The 18471-nt window shown below is 44.6% G+C and overlaps 1 protein-coding gene across 1 annotated transcript in view; it reads left to right on the top strand.

Moving 5' to 3' along the window:
• The window catches only part of LOC101708584 (proton-coupled amino acid transporter 3), a 33998-nt gene that overhangs the window by 11856 nt on the left and 3671 nt on the right, over window positions 1-18471 (top strand). The window contains 6 exon segments of the mRNA XM_087194659.1: window positions 1782-1877; window positions 5049-5133; window positions 5972-6187; window positions 13556-13654; window positions 14043-14209; window positions 17638-17826. Of these exon segments, the coding sequence (XP_087050785.1) occupies window positions 1782-1877; window positions 5049-5133; window positions 5972-6187; window positions 13556-13654; window positions 14043-14209; window positions 17638-17826 (852 nt within the window).

The following is an 18471-nucleotide window of genomic DNA, read 5'->3' as shown; positions in this document are numbered from 1 at the left end:
CCTTGTCAAGTAGCTACTCTGGCACATCTGGGCCTTCCTTCTTCCTTGTTCTTCCAGAGCCCAGACCCAATCTTACCCTTAGAACTGGACACACACTTCCTGGTTGCCATTGTCCCCATAACACCCTTTTCTTTTTTTCCTTCTTTTCTTTCCCCCTGCCCCCACCCTACCTGTGATTGGTGTGTGAGGCCAGTGCTCTACTGCGGAGCTACATCCCCAGCTCCTTTAAATTTTTTTTTTATTTTGAGACAAGATCTTGCCACATCGGCCAGGCTAGCCTTAAATTTGCTCTCCTGCCTCAGCCTCCTGAGTAGCTGAGATCACAGGTGCCCCCACCACACCTGGTCCTGTTCTTACAGCTCCTGTGGCCCACTTCTCACTAAGGTCACGGGAGTCAAACATCTGCTCTGCTTGCAACTCAAACCAAAACTCAGCGGACAGAAGTTGGCTGAAGGAGACGGTTTTATTCAAAGTCATTCTTGCAGAAGATAGAAGAGAATTTTCCACCTCCAAGCTCTATCTTAGGAAGCCCGGGACCACCGGGGAATTTCATGGGAGGAAAAGTGTGACAAAGGAAAGGAAGTGCCCAGGGCTTCCCCGCCAGACTGGCGCCGAGTCCCCCCCTATTTCCTCCTCATGAGAGCCTGGGCCAGCATCCGGCTTCCTCTGCAGCAGAAGCTGCACTGTCCTGCAAGTCCCTTCACATAAGCCAAAGGGAGCTAATCTGTAGAATTTAGAGTGCCCTGTGGAAGGGATGGGTTAGAAGATAAGGGTAAGAGCAGCAAAAAGGTTAAGAAAGTGGGCCAGGGATTTATCTCAGGGGTTCTGCTGCCTGCTTCGCAAGCGCAAGGTCCCGAGTCTGATCCCCAGTATCAAAAAAAAAAAAAAAGCTTAAAGTAATTCTGCAAAAGAGCTTCAGAGGGAGCCGCTCTGTGACACTGTCGCCTGTCTGATCCCTGAAGTTGTTGCATTGCACTTGTTTGCCAGCCCTGCGCTGTGTGACCCCATTTACATTGCAAATGCCAACCGCAGTGAGCAGTAACAGGAACTGAAGGATGGTACTTGTATCCCCCCATCTCCAGATCTGTCTCTCCATCTCCTCCCCGGAACCTAAATGCCCAGAACTAGATTGCTCCAGGTCTCCAGTTGTCTGCAGGGATGAGGGATTTAAACCCTGGTTTCCTAACAAGCCTGGGCCTTTTCTGCATCCTAGCAGTTCTGCAAATTAGCAGAGCATGGTGGACCTTAGCAACCTGCACTGCCCCTACCTACACCTGCCCAGAACCAAGATGGCCCTGCAGCTGGGCCTGCCTCAGCCTTCAAGAGGGTTACCTACGAAGAGGGACAAGGGATGAAGAGAGGCTGCGACCTGGGCATCTCATCCTAGAAGGATTCGTTGCCCGGCATCCAGTCCAAGGCGGGTGTGGCAGCCAATCACACACCCCAGGCAACAGGAAGCACATATGTAAATCCAGAAAGGATGAGGGGCTGGCCACACACACTGCCGAAACCCTCTGTCCTGCTTCTGATCTAAATCACTGCACAGCTCTTCCCTCAAAACAAATCCAATGGGGTCCACTTAAGTATTTGTCCTTTAAAAGAGTACTGGGGGGAAAAAGGATAACACAAATTCCAGAAAATCATATAAGCTATACTATTATTAGGAAAGTAACAGCACACTCCATGTTAGCACACTGTATATACTCATTCCTCACTTAAGGAGTAAACTGTAGCTTCAACAAAAATGTTTCGAGTTCCACACTACTTGTCCTTTCCTCTAGACTACAGAAGACCTTTGTGAACTACGAGGAGACCATGATGTACAGCCTGGAAAGCTGTTCGAGCTCCTGGCTGAGGACCCACTTGGCATGGGCAAGGTAGAGCCATAGGTGCCAGAGGCACAGTGACAACTGCAGTCACAATTGTCCTCTCCTGTTCTGACTTTATTTATGCAAGTTTTAAATGAGTATGTTCTCTTTGGGAACTATCAAACGGTGCAGAAACTCCCAGTCCATCTTCACCCATACGATAGTCATTTCTCCCTAGCTAGTAAATGTGCCTTTAGACCTATATAATTTGACCTATAGACATATAATTCATATTGTTTTCTTGTGCTTTACTTAGAGTCATATGTTTAGAAATGTGCTTTTTCATCAAATGTCTCCATTTTTTTCACGCTGGAGCAAATAGATCCAGCCTATTCCCAGGTGTGGCCGTGGACCATATTTTCTTTGATCACCGACACCACCCCCCCCCCCCCCCCCCGCCCCAGTGAGTGAGCGTGCAGGTTGTTCCTGGGGTAGGCAGGAGAGAAGAAATAAAGACAGAAAGGAGATGAGGAAAATCATACTTTAAAAACTGTACTTTTAAGAAAACTGCAGCTTCAGAACACAAAGTTACCTAAGGTTTCAATGTTACACCTTTTTAAAAATTTAATCCTAAATCCTGTGTTTTCCCTTCCAGACTACTCACTGTTGGGAGCAATGCTACATAATTCTAGGGATAAATCATTTGGTTAGCCTAGTTCTCTTGCCTACAGCCCAGCTACAGAATAACTCCAGTTTGGCCTCCGGTCACAACTGAGACTTCAGTGATCCAGTGATGCTGTGATTCTCCAGGACAAGAAACATCCTGGGAGAACAAACATCTGCTCAGTTCCTCATTGTTCTTGGACTGATTAACATCTTGTTTGCCGGAGATGTACTGAACTCTCTGCAAGCCTTCCGTTACACCTTGTTTATCCCAATGTGAACTATTGAACTCTCTGCAAGTCATCTGTTACATTTGTTTCTCCCGATGTACTGAATAAAAGGCGTGGTAAGCTGGGGGCTTTTGTCTTTGCCGCTCAGAGCAGCACTGATCAGACCCGAAGCTCAGCTTCTTCTCGGTCTCATTTTTCTACCTTTCCTGTAATTCGCCGTGTGCTGCCGTGGCTCGCAGGAGACCAGGACTCACTGCAGAGGTTCTGGTAACGTCCCCTTCCCCTGTCCCCTACAACTCACTACTAGATTCTCAAGAGTTTTAAAGACACACTGTACATCAAACCCCATGGTTGCTCCTGTAAATTCAGGCCCCTGCTTTTCTTCTAATGCTAAAGATTCACAAATGCCCCAGACTTGCACCCTCAGAAATAGTGCATTCATTGGCTGTCATATCTCTAAACTTCAAATACATGCAGATGTTTGCATTTGAGCCCTAACCAGTCCTTCCCAGGAATCTGACAGGCACTCGGGGACACATCTGAGATCATCTGTCTTAGGACAACCCCGAAGACACACCAAGAACATATATGGTCACTACCCGACACCATAATGCACCTCTCCCTTCGTTATGCATCACACTCTATCTGCCAGGTGTGTACTTCAGCTCTGCCTAATAAATCTGTTTATGACTCTCACCCATGCATCCTGAAATCGTTTTCTGTAATGTAAGTGAGGAACCTACTGCTTACCCTGTGGTTAGGGACAAGTTGAGGTCCCCATCTACCCTTTGGGAAATCTCCTCAGGCCCCATCTGGTGACATTTCTTGCTTGATAAAAAGTTAATGATGTACAGAATGGTTTTCTGTCTTGGCATCTCTGATCATCTCAAAAAACTTATGAGGTAGACAGGGCAGGATTTTTCTTGATATTGTTTTGTTTTTGAGACAGGGTCTCGCTATGTAACCCAGGCTGGCCTTGAAATCATGGTGATCCTCATCCCAGCCTCCCAGGTGCTGGGATTACAGGCATGTGCCACCACACTTGGCTGAGTGGGATTTTATTGTCCTCAACATAATGAGGTGACCACGGCACATAGAGATTAAATAACATATCCAAAGTCATCATCGGTAGCGAGAAGCAGAGATTTGGCCAAGAGCCTCTCACTACGACCTTCCCAGCAGAGCCCTTTGTAGCTCTGAGGAGCTCAGGAGTCAGTGCTGAAAAGTGAGAGTCAATGCTGTAGCTGCCCTCATTCTTTCTGCCTCTCATGTCCTGGGATTCTCAGTAGTTCATCCTCTCAATCAGGAGTCACTCTGATTATCAGACAGGTGAGATGGTGATCAATTTCTGATGACACTGAATAAATACTTAGGGCTGAAATGGCCTTAGAGTTTACTTTATCCACACCTGTTGAGATGGAAATACTGCATTGAAGCCCAGTGAAGACAATAAAGCTGCTCAGGATCATACAGGAATTTAGTGGTACACCAAGGAACGGAACCCAAAACATTGAGCTCCCACACATCCAGCTTACACTGTGCCATTTATTTGGATATACAGTGATTTAAAAGGAGTTGGAAACATTTGGAGAAGTAACTAACTAGACCAATGATTTGTAAGTTTTAGTGTATCTTATATGCCTCTGGAGGTTGACTAGAAACTATCCATCCTAGGTAGGCAACAGTGTTTCATGGATGCTCAGGCAAGTCAGTGGGAATATAAAGGAGGAAGGCACTGCTGCTCCTGGCTCTGTGTACTGAGCTTAGCACTGAGCACCATGTTTAGATGGCACAGCCAGGCACACTATGCCTTGGCATGGATTATAGTAGGCATGTGGAAGGAACAACACCTCTGAAATACTCCTGTTAAAAAATAAATGAAGAAGTGTCGTCAAATCAAGTCATTGGCTCTAATATCAGCTTAGAAGAAGTACAGGATAGAGGAACAAGACAGATGATGGTGTAAGGAAGTCACCAACCACATGCAGGAAACAGGATATACTACTACAGGACAGATATCGGAGGTCTTCAGCAACAACAAAAAAATAAAAAGCTGTAAGGAAAAACATAGAGCAAGGAGAATATAGCAATTTAAATTTTTAAAGGTTTTAATACAGTGCTACGTATAAACCTGAGGACATTCCTCAATAGTAGAGCACTTGCTTAGCAAGTGACAGGCACTGGGTTCCAGCCCCAGCACCACACAAAGCAACCAAAACAAACGAACAAATACAGTGATTGTTAAAAAACATAAAAGCACTTTCATAACTAAAGTTACTAAAAATAACTTTAATGTCTCTTTTCTCTCTCTGCTTCTTTTTTTTTTTCTGCCTCTTTTCTTTTTCAGATACACTGTCAGCTTCTTATTCATCATTACCCACCTGGGCTTCTGCAGTGTTTATTTTATGTTTATAGCACACAGTTTACAACAGGTAAAAGAGACCTCTTCTCATCAGAGTGTGAGAAAAGCAGACTTCCCACTGCCAGGGTTACATTAGCAAAAATATAACACTTACGTTGTGAGAGGTGACAGCTTCACTTGTACTCCCTGATTAGACCACAGTTAGGAGTTCTGTAAGTGCTGAGGCTCACATTCTAAAAGGAAGAAGCAGAGGCCAAATTAACTTAATTTTTAGCCTGAAAAGAACTTTGGCTATCTCATGATGTCGTGTAGAAGATGCTGTACTAACTAAATATAAGGCAAACTAGCTGCAACTTTCCCTTTTGAACCCCTAATACACTCTACAGATTGGTCCTAGCATTCTCTCTCAGCTTTGTGGAGTAGAGGACCATATTTGTTTTTGCACATCCACACATCCAGCGATCTCTGACCAGCACTATAGATGCAGGAATCAAGCAGATAGATCTCTGAGCTGTAGAGCTAAGGTTGAAGAGGATATGTGTGTGTGATGCGCTCCCTTTCTCTAGTTGTATGAAAGAAAACAACCCCTTGGTGGGGAAGAAGAGGTTGGGCTAGATGACAAAAGGGCCTTTCAGCCTTGAGATTTTATGATTCTAAGCATTTCTGGTTATCACACTCATGGGCACCGCAGTTATGGTGGCCAGATTTGGAAAATAAAAACACATGGCACCCAGTTAAAATGGAATTTCAGATAAATAGTGAGTACTACCATTTTTACTTTTGAGTATGCAATATTTGGAACATGTTTGTACTAAAAAGGTTTTCTGCTGATTATCTGAAATTCAGATTGCACTAGGCGTCCTCTGCTGATCATCAACTACCCTGCCTTTCATTACGCTCTCTCTGAGATAGTGGAAGAGGCCCACGTCATCTCCAGCTCCTGCCAGCCCAGAAAGATCCTGGTGCTGACCCTTATCCTGGACGTTCGCTTCTACATACTGACAATCCTGCCCTTCCTGATCATGCTGGCATTTATCCAGAACCTCAAGTTGCTGTCCGTCTTAACACTGGCTAACATTACCACCCTGGGGAGCATGGGTCTGATCTTTGGGTATATCATCCAGGTCTGTGTCTGAAACCATGGGAAGAAGGGAGTCAGGTCCAGGACCTCTGAGGCACCTGGGAGACTTGTGATCATGAAGGGCAGGTAAAGGAAGGAAGATGGCCCCTTGTTCTGAGCAGCCCCTGCCAAGGTGAGGTCTAAGAACACTTCTGCCCCATGAGCTGTCGAAGCCAGTCATCAACATTCTCCTCTTCCTCCTCCTCCCCTTCTTCCTCCTCACTGTCATATTGAACAACAGTGAGTCACTCAACAACTCATAGTTTCTGAATACCTTCTGTAATCTGGTTGTTGTACAAGGGACTAGAAATTCAGTAGCAAGTAAACACAGTGATTGCTCAGACAAGTAGAAATAGCAAATAAACATATGAAAAAGTGTTCAACATCACTGGTCATTCCAGAGATGCAAATGAAAACAATGCTGAGATTCCACCTCACTCCAGAAAGAATGGCTGCTATCATGAAATCAACCAATAACAAATCCTGGCGGGGCTGTGGGAAAAGAGGAACCCTGCTCCACTGCTGGTGGGAGTGTAGACTGGTGCAACCACTCTGGAAATCAGTACGGAGATTCCTCAAAGAACTAGGACTGGAAGTCCTATTTGACCCAGCTATTCCCCTGCTGGGGATCTTCCCCAAAGTATTAAACGAATCATACCACAGTGATAGATGTGCACCCATGTTCATAGCAGCACAATTTGTAATAGCTAAAACTTGGAAGCAGCCCAAATGTCCATCAACTGGAGACTGGATAAAGAAAATGTGGGGTGTTTTTTTTTATAAAATGGAGTATTACTCAGCCGTAAAAAAATGAGAAATCAGAGACATTTATAGCTAAGTGGATGCACACTGAGGCCATACTCAAGTGAAATAAACAGGACACACGTGTATAAATACCATATAGTTTCTCTAGTGTGAGACACTGAAAGTGTAAACAAGGACTAAATGGCATAATAGATAATGTGAAATCGGAAGAGAAGGGGGCAAAGGGGGAGGAATTGGGAGGGGTGGGGAAAGGATAGAAGGGAATGGGATTACCATGAGAAAATGAAAAGACGGAAACAAAGTCTTTGTAAATAGGGAGGAATGGAGGGGTTGAAGGGAGGGCAGGGAATGGGGAAAAATAAAAACCAAGAGAGATTATGTAAAGGTACAAATTTCCAATGATGAATGTCATTATATTGTAAACCTAAAATGTACCAATAAAATAAAATTTTAAAAAAACAGATACGGTGTCTACTGTCACAGATGTTGCATTCACATGGGGAGATTAACACTGATTAACCACCAAAAACTGTAACAATAATAGTTGGACAGGGGATCCATAGATAAAATAATTTAATGATAAAATAGCTTAATCTACTTGCTGCCAAGAACTTTACAGTTTTATCTCATTGGATCTTTACAAGGATACTGTTTGGAGAGTACTATCTTTATCTCCAGTTTACAGACAAGGAACTTGGTAAACAGAAAGTGGTTCTTCCACTAATTCTAGTCAGTTTGCCTCCCATGCCCATGCTCTACTGTCATCACCATCCTGGAATTCTACCTTTATAGTTTCAATTCTTTGGATCTGGAAATTTTTACAGTTGTATTAGTTTCCTGTTACCTCTGTAACAAATACAGTGGTAACTCAGTTCACAAACACCTTGCTTGAAGTAATTTCTAACATGGAGGACAGGAAGATGGGTGGCCCCTACTTAAGGCATTGGAGAGATCTCCGTCAGGGGTTTCCTCTCTTTGTCTCTTAGCTGCAAGGTCAGTTTTGATGAAAAAGCAGTCAGATGTCACTTGTTTCTTCCTACACTGCATAACCTTCTGGAAATGAGAGACCATGTTATTGTTCATCAGATTTAACATTCTGTTCCTTACAGTTATGTTGGGGAGGTGCTTCTCCAAGCAATCCTGGCACTCATTCCATTTTTCCATAGTGGATTTCATCACATCACAGCTAGTCTGTCTCTGCAGTGGCACCTGGTGAAGAGCACCTTTGTGTGCAGCTTCTTGAAGTTGCAGGTCATTTGCTGGTCCTTAGGCTGCAGAAGAGGTGTCATGTTGGGGGAAGGAACTTGACCTTTATGAAGCCATACTCAGTGTCCATATCATCCATCAAGACTGAGGGTGTGCCTGGGCACTGTCCATCAGAAGAAGGCACCTTTTGGGCAGTTGTCAGATATTTCTCTTTTTTTAAATTAATTTTATTGTTACATTTTAGGTATACAATATAATGACATTCATCATTGGAAATTTGCGCCTTTACATAATCTCTCTTGGTTCTTATTTTTTCCCCATTCCGCTGCCCTCCCTTAAACCCCTCCATCCCTCCTGATTTACAAAGACTTTTTCTTAATGGTGGGTGTGAACACCTTGTGCAGCCATTCCATGAACAATTGCCTTGTGACCCAAGCTTTCACATTGGCCCTCCACACAGCAGGCAGCCTGGCCTTGTTCACATTCTGGTCCTTCAGCACATGAGAGGTCTGGGAATGGGACACCAGTAGTGGCTTAATCTTCAGATCAGCGCTTGCGTTAGCACACAGCAAAAGTGTCAACCTGTCCTTCGAGGGCTTGTGCCCTGGCAGTGCCTTTTCCTTCCGTGTGCTATAGGTTCTGTTCAGCGTCGTCTTCCACAAGAGCCCTGTTTCATCACAGTTGAACACTTGTTGAGTGATGCATCCTTCTGCCTTCATAAATTCTGCAAATTCTTTCTTGTCAGCTTCTGCAGTGGCCTTGTCAGAATCGGAAGCCTCACCAGGTCTTATCACACTGTGGAGGCCACTTCTCTTGTGGAATTTATCAAATCACCCTCTACTGGCTTTCAGTTTATCACTTATTGGTCTTGTGGAGAGGTTTTCTTGCAGTAAATCACCATGAAAGTTCCTGGATTTTTCACAGATCATAGCTTCACTAACACTAGACCCAGGGCCCAAGGTCTCCGAGATATACCCTGAGAAATCACACCCCAGTGACTCCCCTCCAACCAGACACCACCTCCCTGAGTTTCCACCATTCCCAGTAGCTCCGTCAGCTTGGGACCAAGTTTGCAATCCGTGAACTTCCGGAGGACGTCTAAGGTCTAAACTGTAATACTCCCCCTGGCCCCCAAAGGCTTGCCTCCAACTCAAAATACGAAATGCATTCAGTCCATCTCCAAGAGGCCCCAAAGTTTTAGCAGTTACAGCATTGTCCAAAAGCCCAGGTCCAAAGTCTCTTCCAGGACTCAAGGCAAACTTAGCTGTGAGCCCCTGTAAAAATAAAAAAGGGTTACACATTTCCAACATACAATGCTGGAACAGGCACAAGGCTAACATTCCAAACAAGAGGACTAGGAGAATAGCAAAGCCAGACCAAAAGCCCATCAGAACAAACATTAAATCTTGGGGCTCCATGTCTCTGGCACTCAGGACAGCTGGTGCATGACAGGAGCTTCCAAGGGCGTGGGCAGCCCCCCTCTACAGCTTTGCTGGCTGCAGCCCCCGTGGCACCTTGGACTGGCTCCGCTCACTGCTTGTGGCTTTCCTCAGCAGGCCTTCCATGCTCTTGAAGCATTACAGCTTCAGTTCCACTCTCACACTTTGCATATTGCTGTCTTAGCTGTGCCTGTGGGAACTCTGATTGTTCCACACATTACCCTGCCTCCCCACCATCCTTTGAAAGCTGGCTGGAAGCCTCTGTGACCCTGCAGCTCTTGTATTCTGCTTACTTGCAAAACCAACACCATGTGGATGATGCCCAAGATCTTCCAGCAGCTGGCGCAGCGGCCATGTCCACTTGGACCATGGCTGCAGGACTCTCTGAATGCCTAGACGGCTGAGCACTGTGAAACAAACCCTAGGAAACAAGTTTCCAGGTGGCCCTGTTCAAACAGGTGCCTGGCATTCTCTCTCAGAGCAAAGTCTTTCAAATGAGTCCATATTTGTAACCCCTTGAAGCTGTGACTGGTGGGGTCTGACCAGTGAGAACCTCTGAAGGCATTTTCCCAATTGTTCCCTGCAAATTGGCTTCATTTTAATGATGCTTATCTCTTCAGCAGCGGTGCCCTTCTCATCCACAACTTTTCTTTTCTGGCCAAACTGCAAGTTTCTCCTATTTTTCTGCTGTGCTTTTGTGCACAATACTACTGTAAATATAGATAAAAGTAGCCAATGAAACTCATGATACTGCCTGAAAGCTGTGCTGCCTTAAAATCTCCTATGCCAGATAAACTTGTCCAGTCATCTCAGGGAATGGAAAAAATGTAGACAAGTTCATTGCCAGCCTGTAACGTACAAGCATGACTTCTAGTCCAATTCCCAAAAGTGTCCTTATTCCCATGTGAAACCCCCTGGGCAGAGTCTTTGCTGTCCACATCCCATAATAATAACAACACAGTGTGCCATTTCCTTGTCCCTCATTCTTGATGGCCATGACATTAACTCACAAACCTCTCTCTCCCTGAAGGTGTCCTACTCAGCACGCGATTCTTGTTCTCACCTGGGCCGGTTCCTGTCGCAGATGTGAGCTCGGTTCTCACAGTCCTCACACTACCCGGTGCTCCATGAGTAATCTATTTAAATCAGCAGCCCCAGCCTCTTTGGCACCAGGGCCCAGTTTCATGGAAGACAGTTTTTCCACGGACGGAGATGGGATGATGGTTTAGGGATGATTTGGGCATGTTACATCTATTGTGCACTTTATTTCTATTATTACTACATTGTAATATATAATGAAATAATTATACAATGCACCATAATGCAGAATCGGGGGAGCCCTAGCTTGTTTTCCTGCATCTGGACCATCCCACCTGGGGGTGATGGAGGTGAGGAGAGACAGTGACACCAGTATTACTTATGTCCAGTGACTCTGTAATCTCATTCTGGCTGCTGCCACTGCAGAAAACCCTGCTTCATAAAGACAGGATGTTGAAAATGGAAGCAGGCTTTTCAGTGCTTTTGTGGCAATTGCAAGACATTCCTCCTTGACTTTAATCCAGAATATATGGAAATTTAAACTCCCTCAAACATACTTTAAGGTCACCATCATTTATAATCTCAAGCAATTGGTCTTCTTCTAGAATGGACAAACTCAGTTCACATGGTGTATTCACAAATGGGTCACAGATCCATTCTTTCCCAGTTTTGGGGTCTTGTGTATTTGGAAAGTAATGTTCAGACTCTTCTGACAGCTGATACAGGTGATCATGCAGCAGCTAGGAAAAAGAAGGCCCCGGCTCAGTCTCTTGAAATCTCTGCTAATGTATGAAACTTGTCAAAAATCCCAGTGTTCACTTGTCCCCCTCATAATTCCAGTTTGGCTTTGAATGCATCCACTTTATCTGCCAACCTGAACGCAGTTGTCATTCTCCCCTGAAGTGACAGGTTGAGTTTGAGTAGGTTGAGTATGTCACATGAGTAAGCAAGTTTTTTGATCCACTCTGTCACTGAAATGTGCTCCCAGTTGTGAGTTTTTCTAAAAGAGATCTCTCCAGTGACTCTCATAACCCAAAACTCTGGCCAGGGATCTACAATTAGAAAGCCATCTTGCTTCTGTGAATAAGAGGACCCATGTGGTCTGCATCCATCTCCCCGCAGAGCTGCATGAACAGATGTGCGCTAAGGGCAGGTATGTTATGTGGTTGATAATTACATACTGCAAAACATTGTTGTTGAGTTCTGGTGCCATTTTTTATCTGGCCAGCATTTCTCCTTGGATGACCCAGAACATAAACTCACATTCAGAAGCTGCTTCTTTGACCCACTTAGTGAAACCAGAAAGCCACAGACTCATGGCAACTGCTTTGTGCATATACTGATACAAAACAACCAATTCAGTTTTCCTGATATGTCATCATTCAAGTACTTGAATAATGCTACAACTGTGATATTGTTTGGCAACAAAATTGCACATAACAGAACCTCACTCACATCTTCCTGAAAAACATATCTCACAAAAACAAGCATTGTTGCCTTGTTATTAACACTGATTAACTCATCAACCTGTATTGCATACCACAGTGACTCATTAATCTTCTCAAGCAATTATGCTTCAATATCCACTGCTATTCATCAATTTGTCTAGTTATGGTGCCAGCCAAAAAAGAAACACATGCCACTTTTAGAACCGCAGCCTCTTCTAAATATTCATGACAAATGTTCTCAGCAGCAGTCAGGATCAACTCTTCACCAGTAGTAAAGGGCGGCTTAGCTTTAGCAATGTGTTTACACCTAAGAATGCTGCCCTAGGTGCAGACACACTTGATGAATAATTGCTTCTGTTTTTATCTTTTTTAAAGACTCCAAAGGCTTTTCTTTTAATACAAGATGCTTGGTCTCCATGTGGAAAAGCAGTTTAGAAGGTTTTGTGGCTTTGTTGGATAGCCAGTCATCATGTTCTACAGAGCAGGCTTGGAGAATGTGAATCACCTGTTCCAGTGAACCCATAATTTAAGTAGGACTCTTGGTGTTTTATTTAAATGCAGCTCTCTTTTTGTTGGCAGTCTTAGTCTTCTGCTATCTCATCATTGGATCTCTCCCCCCACTCCATTCGAAGAAGCTCTCCACTGATGCTTGGTTTTTACTCATTTGGGCTAGGGTTACTTAGGAACTTAGCAAAACTGTGACTGATACAAATACATAGTGAGGAAAGAGACACGGGCAGAAGTGGTAAAACAGTGAGTAAGCCATGCACAGACTAAAATAAGTGCTGGATTCTGATTTAAAGCCTGCCACCAGATGCAGCTTGTCACTTGCCACTCATTGACAAGATTTTGATAGGAGTCTGCAAGCAATTTATTTCTTTTCTTTTCTTTTCTTTTCTTTTTTTGGTACTGGGGATTGAACTCAGGACTTTTCACTTGCGAGGCAGGCAGCAGAACCACTGAGCTAAATCCCCGGCCCCAGCAATTTATTTCTTAGGATCTCTGTGGTCAAATCTGTCTGCTAATGTTATTCTGCATTTACAGCCACTTCCCAGCACTAGTATCACTGCCTCAGCTCCACCTCTGATCACCAGGCATTAGATTCTCATGAGGAGCACACAACCTAGATCCCTCATGTGTGCAGTTCATGGTAGAATTTGTGCTCTTAGGAGAATCCAGTGCCACCGCTGATCTGAGAAGTGGATCTCAGGCAATAATGGAAGCAATGGTAAGTGGCTGTAAATACAGATGAAGCTTGTGTTCACTCGCCTGCTTCCATGCAGCCTGGTTCTTAACAGGCCACAGTGTGGATCCATGTCCCTTGGTTTAAAAGATGAGAAGCTCAGCCATGCTGTAAATATCTTATGGGCACTCCTGTGATATGAGGTCAGGTCTAACCCAGCTCTCCCAGCAAAGATTTGGAATGACTTGTTCACCATGGCAAAACCAGTGCCTTTCTCTTACTTTTTCTTCCAGGGAATTCCGTATCCCAGCAATCTAACCGTGATGGCAAGCTGGAAAACCCTCTTGCTATTCTTTGGTATAACCATCTTCACATTTGAAGGTGTTGGTATGGTAAGATTGATGAGTTTGAATGTGAATAGTTCCTACTGCTCTTTAGGGTGGCCAGTTTTAATTCCAGATGTCGAAAGTAATAGCATTCATGAAAAGTGAAGAATATAATTTCCCCTGGTGAAGGAAAAGTTAGCACATGTGTACAGAGTACCTACCACTCCATATACCACATAAAGCCCTGAAGGCTGAGTGAGAATTCACTAATCAGCCGGGCATCCCTAACAGTAGAGAGCATGAGAGAAAATGAAAGCAGTGTGCCCATGGGAGGCCCCTTCCTGACCCAGGGGCAACACAGAGAAGGACATTTGTGCTTGTGTAGGCAACTGTATCTTCATGATGTTCTGCATATCTTTCCACCCTTTCTTTCCCAAACTCTTTCCACCTCCAGGTTCTGCCTCTGAAAAACCAGATGAAGAATCCACAGCAGTTCTCCTTTGTTCTGTACCTGGGGCTGTCCCTTGTCATCTCCCTGTATATCTGCCTGGGGACACTGGGCTATGTGAAATTTGGTTCAGACACCCAGGCCAGTATCACTCTCAACCTCTCTAATTGCTGGTATGTCCTGTGGGCCTCACGTGGTGGGAGGAAGAAGCGTGGAACAGAGGCTTAGCAACAGAGTGGGCAATGCCTTGGGTTATCATTAACAAGCGCTAATGTTAATATTAGCATTAATTAATTAACTGGTGATTACTGGTATAATAATAGGTCAGTTTGATGATCCAGGCAATGTGCACTATCTCATTTAATTTCTAACCTCATCCCTATGAATTATTATTATTATTGTTATTATTAAAAACTCTGCTTTATAGATGTGGAAATTGATATTTGGAGAGATTGTATGTAACTTTCCCAGCCACATTATTTGTGAGAAGCTGAAACTTGAATCCACTTTGACCTTAAAGTGTAAAGCCACTAAAACAGAAATGATTGGGGAATGACAAGGAGAAAGAAACAGAACCACAAAAAGTGTAACAGCATAATGACTGGAGTCCCACAGGTGGACTGCTCTTCAGGCCCCAGTCCCAGAAATTAATCTGTGCTTCCACTTCCGTGGAAGCATTCATTCACTATTCATTCATGCACACATCCAGGAAGCGTCCTAGGGGCTGCACACAATGTGCATGCATTGACGGGAGCTGCTACTGTGGTGGCGGCACTGAGCACACAGTGACTAAGTGGTCAGCACAGCTGAGCCCTCAAGAGCACAGGCTCTGAAGCTGCCCAGTAGGGTTGGCTTGCTGGCTCACTGGAGACCTTGGGCGGCCACCTTCTCTTGGGGTTTGCCTTCGTCCTCTGTAAAATGAGGACAATACTGATGTCTATTTGTAACAGTCAGGATAGACTAAGTTTTTTGTTTTGGGGGGTGGTTTTGGTACCGGGGATTGAACTCGGGTTCTTGCACTTGCAAGGCAAGCGGCGGAACCACTGAGCTAAATCCCCGGCCCTAGAATAAGTTATTTTTAATGTCAGCAAGTAAGCTTCTTTATTTATTTTAGATTTTGCAGGCATTTATTTTTAGTTACTTAAATATTCTTACTAAATTATCTACAAACTACTTTCTTCTATACAAAATTCCAGATCTGAACTTCTTTGAGTCTTTTGGCATGTGTTTAAATATTCAATCAGAATAATCTATTTTATGTATGAAATTTTGTTTTTTGAAATAAGTATATTTTAATTTGTCAAATAGCCAATCAACACTTTTGCTTTCTTTTTTATTCACCTGTCTTTATCTTTTTTATAATATATTTTATTAGTTCCTATCATTTTTTTTTTCCTATCATTTTTTTTGATGCAATGTCTTATTATGTAGTCCAGGCTGGCCTTGAACTCACTATGTGGCCCAGACTGCTGCTCATTTGTACCAGATACTGGGTTTCGGTGTGACATTTTCATACATGCCTATAACACACTTCAGTGATATCCATGCTCCCATTACTGTCTTTACACGCCCTTTATTCTCTTGTCTGACAATAGGATAGGCAAAGTTATGCTCCAGTAATAAACATGCTCAGTGGTTGTGCATACAAATGCTTAATTCTATATTCATGTTGCATGTCCATTTCGGGGCATCTGAGGCTCACACTAGGGGGGCAGCTGCTCCCCAAAGTGTTGCTGGTGATCATGCCAGAGAGCACAGTGGCTCAGAGCCCCCCCGAGGTGGAGGGCACCTCTCTTGCCCACACTTCCTCCCTGCAGGTACTCAGGGTTAGGGAAGCACCTGGAAGTCTTTGGTGAGCAGCTCAAATGACCATACTCCCTTGTGGAGTGATTATGAGCATTAATTGGTTTAATATCCCAAAGATGCCTAAAAAGGTACAGCAGCAAGCCCTCATGGGGTGTCAGTGTTGTCAGTTTTGTGTCCCTACAGCCTTGTCTTTATGGGCTGAGTAGGGTAGGGAGCATGCATTTCCCACAAAGCCAGAGCTGTAAAATGAGAAAAGAGTCCCCAGTCCCACACCCCTCCCTGTGCTGTGGCAGTGACCAAGTGAGATGATTAATGTGGAATTTCCTTGAAACCATGCATTGTTTCCATAAGAAAGATACCATCCCAATATTCCTGGGAAGACTAGGCTCCCATTAGCTGCTATCCTTTCTTGGACCGCAGCTAGAAAACATGGACATGGAGTTCCGTCCGGACTCCACACCTGCGAATGTGAACCTGGCTGCTCTTCCTGGGCAGCCTTAAGCAGACCACCCTTCCTGATGAGAAAAACACAACAGCTCAAAGAAGATGGGTAAAGAATGTGAGCAAACATTGGGCTGGGGATTTAGCTCAGTGGTTCCGCCGCCTGCCTCACAAGCGCAACGTCCTGAGTTCGATTCCCAGTACCAAAAAAAAAAACCAAAAAAAACAAAGAATGTGAGCAAACAGTTCACAGGATATAAAACATGGCCATTTTACTTAAAAAGGTGGTAAACAATACGAGAAATGCCAGTTTTAAAAAACCACAATGAGGCCGGGGATTTAGCTCACAGGTTTCATCGCCTACTGTGCAAGTGCAAGGACCCAAGTTCGATCCCCGGTACCAAAAAAATAAAAATTAAAATTAAAATAAAAAAACCAGAATGGCAGAGACCAACATGCAGTCACACCTTCACACACCTGGCTAGGATCACAAATGAGCAACAGGTCAATAGCCATCAGAATTTAAAGTCACATGTATTCCTACCCAGCACTTTCCCTTCTGGAGTTGTGTATTACATGTGCACAGTTATGTGAACAAGGACATTCTTTATAGCATTGTCTCTTTGGTAAAAGACAGAATTATCTAGGGCCGGGGATTTAGCTCAGTGGTTCTGCCACCTGCCTTGCAAGTGCAAGGACCCGAGTTCGATCCCTGGTACCAAAAAAAAAAAAAAAAAAAAAAGGGAGAGAGAATTATCTAAATATCCATGAATTAGTGACTAGTTTTAACGTTGTTCTATACCCATGCAATTAGAATACCAAGCAGTTGTTAAATAGAAGAGCCAGATCTGTGTAAAAAGGGATAAAGGGAAATCTCCAAGAAATATTTCGTGAAACAATGAGGTCGGCAGTGTGTGGAGAACACCACCGTGTGTGTGAGCATGTACGTGTGCACAGGTGTGCACACGTGTGTGTCATGGTCTGCGTGAGCTTGTTGTACACACAGGTCATTTTGGAGGCCACAGGAAAACTCAGAGTGGTTGCCTATGGAAAGGGAAATGGAGGCTGGGAAAAATGCTTTTCACAATTGGACTTCTGTACTGTGAAGTTTACTCTCTGTAGACAGGAGCTTTTAAAAAATTAAAAGCGCAGACTAGAGCCACGTGCCGTGGCATGGAACCTCCAAGAATGTGCATAAGGAGCTCCCGGGCAGCTCTAACAGGCAGCCTGACCTGAGTCTGGGGAGACAAGCCAATCCTACAGCTCCAGGGCCGGGGCCAGCTGCTGAGTGAGTCCTAACAGCCTTCCCCAGGGCCGTGTCGCGTCTCACGTCCTCCTGCTGATCTGTCTGCAGGCTGCACCAGTAGGTCAAGCTGATGTACTCTGTCGGCATCTTCTTCACCTATGCCCTGCAGTTCCACGTCCTGGCCGAGATCATCGTCCCGTTTGCCATCTCCCAGGTGTCTGAGAGCTGGGTGCTGCTTGTGGACTTGTCCGTCCGCACAGCCGTGGTGTGCCTGACCTGTGAATAGGACACAGGGCGGTCTGCCCAAATCAAGAGCAAGGAGCCACACTGGCGCCTGCTCTGCCATCACTGGCTCTGTCTTGTTTGTGACCTGGGGCAGGATACTTTGTCTCCCTGGACCTCTATTTTCCCTGCTGAAAAAGTAGGTTTTAAAAGCCCACATAGTAAGCTGGGGATTTAGCTCAGTAGCCCCGCACCTGCCCTGCAAGCTCAAGGTCCTGAGTTTGATCCCCGGGACCAAAAAAAAAAGCCCACATAGTAAATGTCAGCATGATCTCTACTGTCTGGCCGAGTTATGGGAGAATGAAGCATCATTGCTTCAGTCATTCTTCTATGCCAGGCATGGTCCTAACATCACCTAATTCTCCTGCCAGCCTGGCAACCTGGCCAGTCGAAAGAATCTTGATCTGAAGAAACTAAGTAACGTGTTCCTGTCATCTACCACTACAGGATGGAGCAGGGGCTCAGTCACAGGCTGGGTGGCACCAAAGCCTGCTGCCATTGTGCTGAATTGTCTCTATCGTTAATTACAGTCAAGTCCTCTGTATAAAGTTGTGTTGAATTGTAAAGAAACCCCCCAAGTGCTGATTTGTTAAAGACTCAAGGGTCATTTTGAGGTGTATTCTTTCTCCTTCCCTCTGGCCTCCTTCCCCATCATTGTTT

This window comes from Heterocephalus glaber, unplaced genomic scaffold, assembly GCF_053883595.1.
Source record: "Heterocephalus glaber isolate CG9 unplaced genomic scaffold, H.glaber_assembly_v1.0 deba00001606, whole genome shotgun sequence".
Lineage (NCBI taxonomy): Eukaryota > Metazoa > Chordata > Mammalia > Rodentia > Bathyergidae > Heterocephalus > Heterocephalus glaber.
Note: the sequence above shows the minus strand (reverse complement) of the source record. Positions and strands in the feature narration are given on the sequence as shown.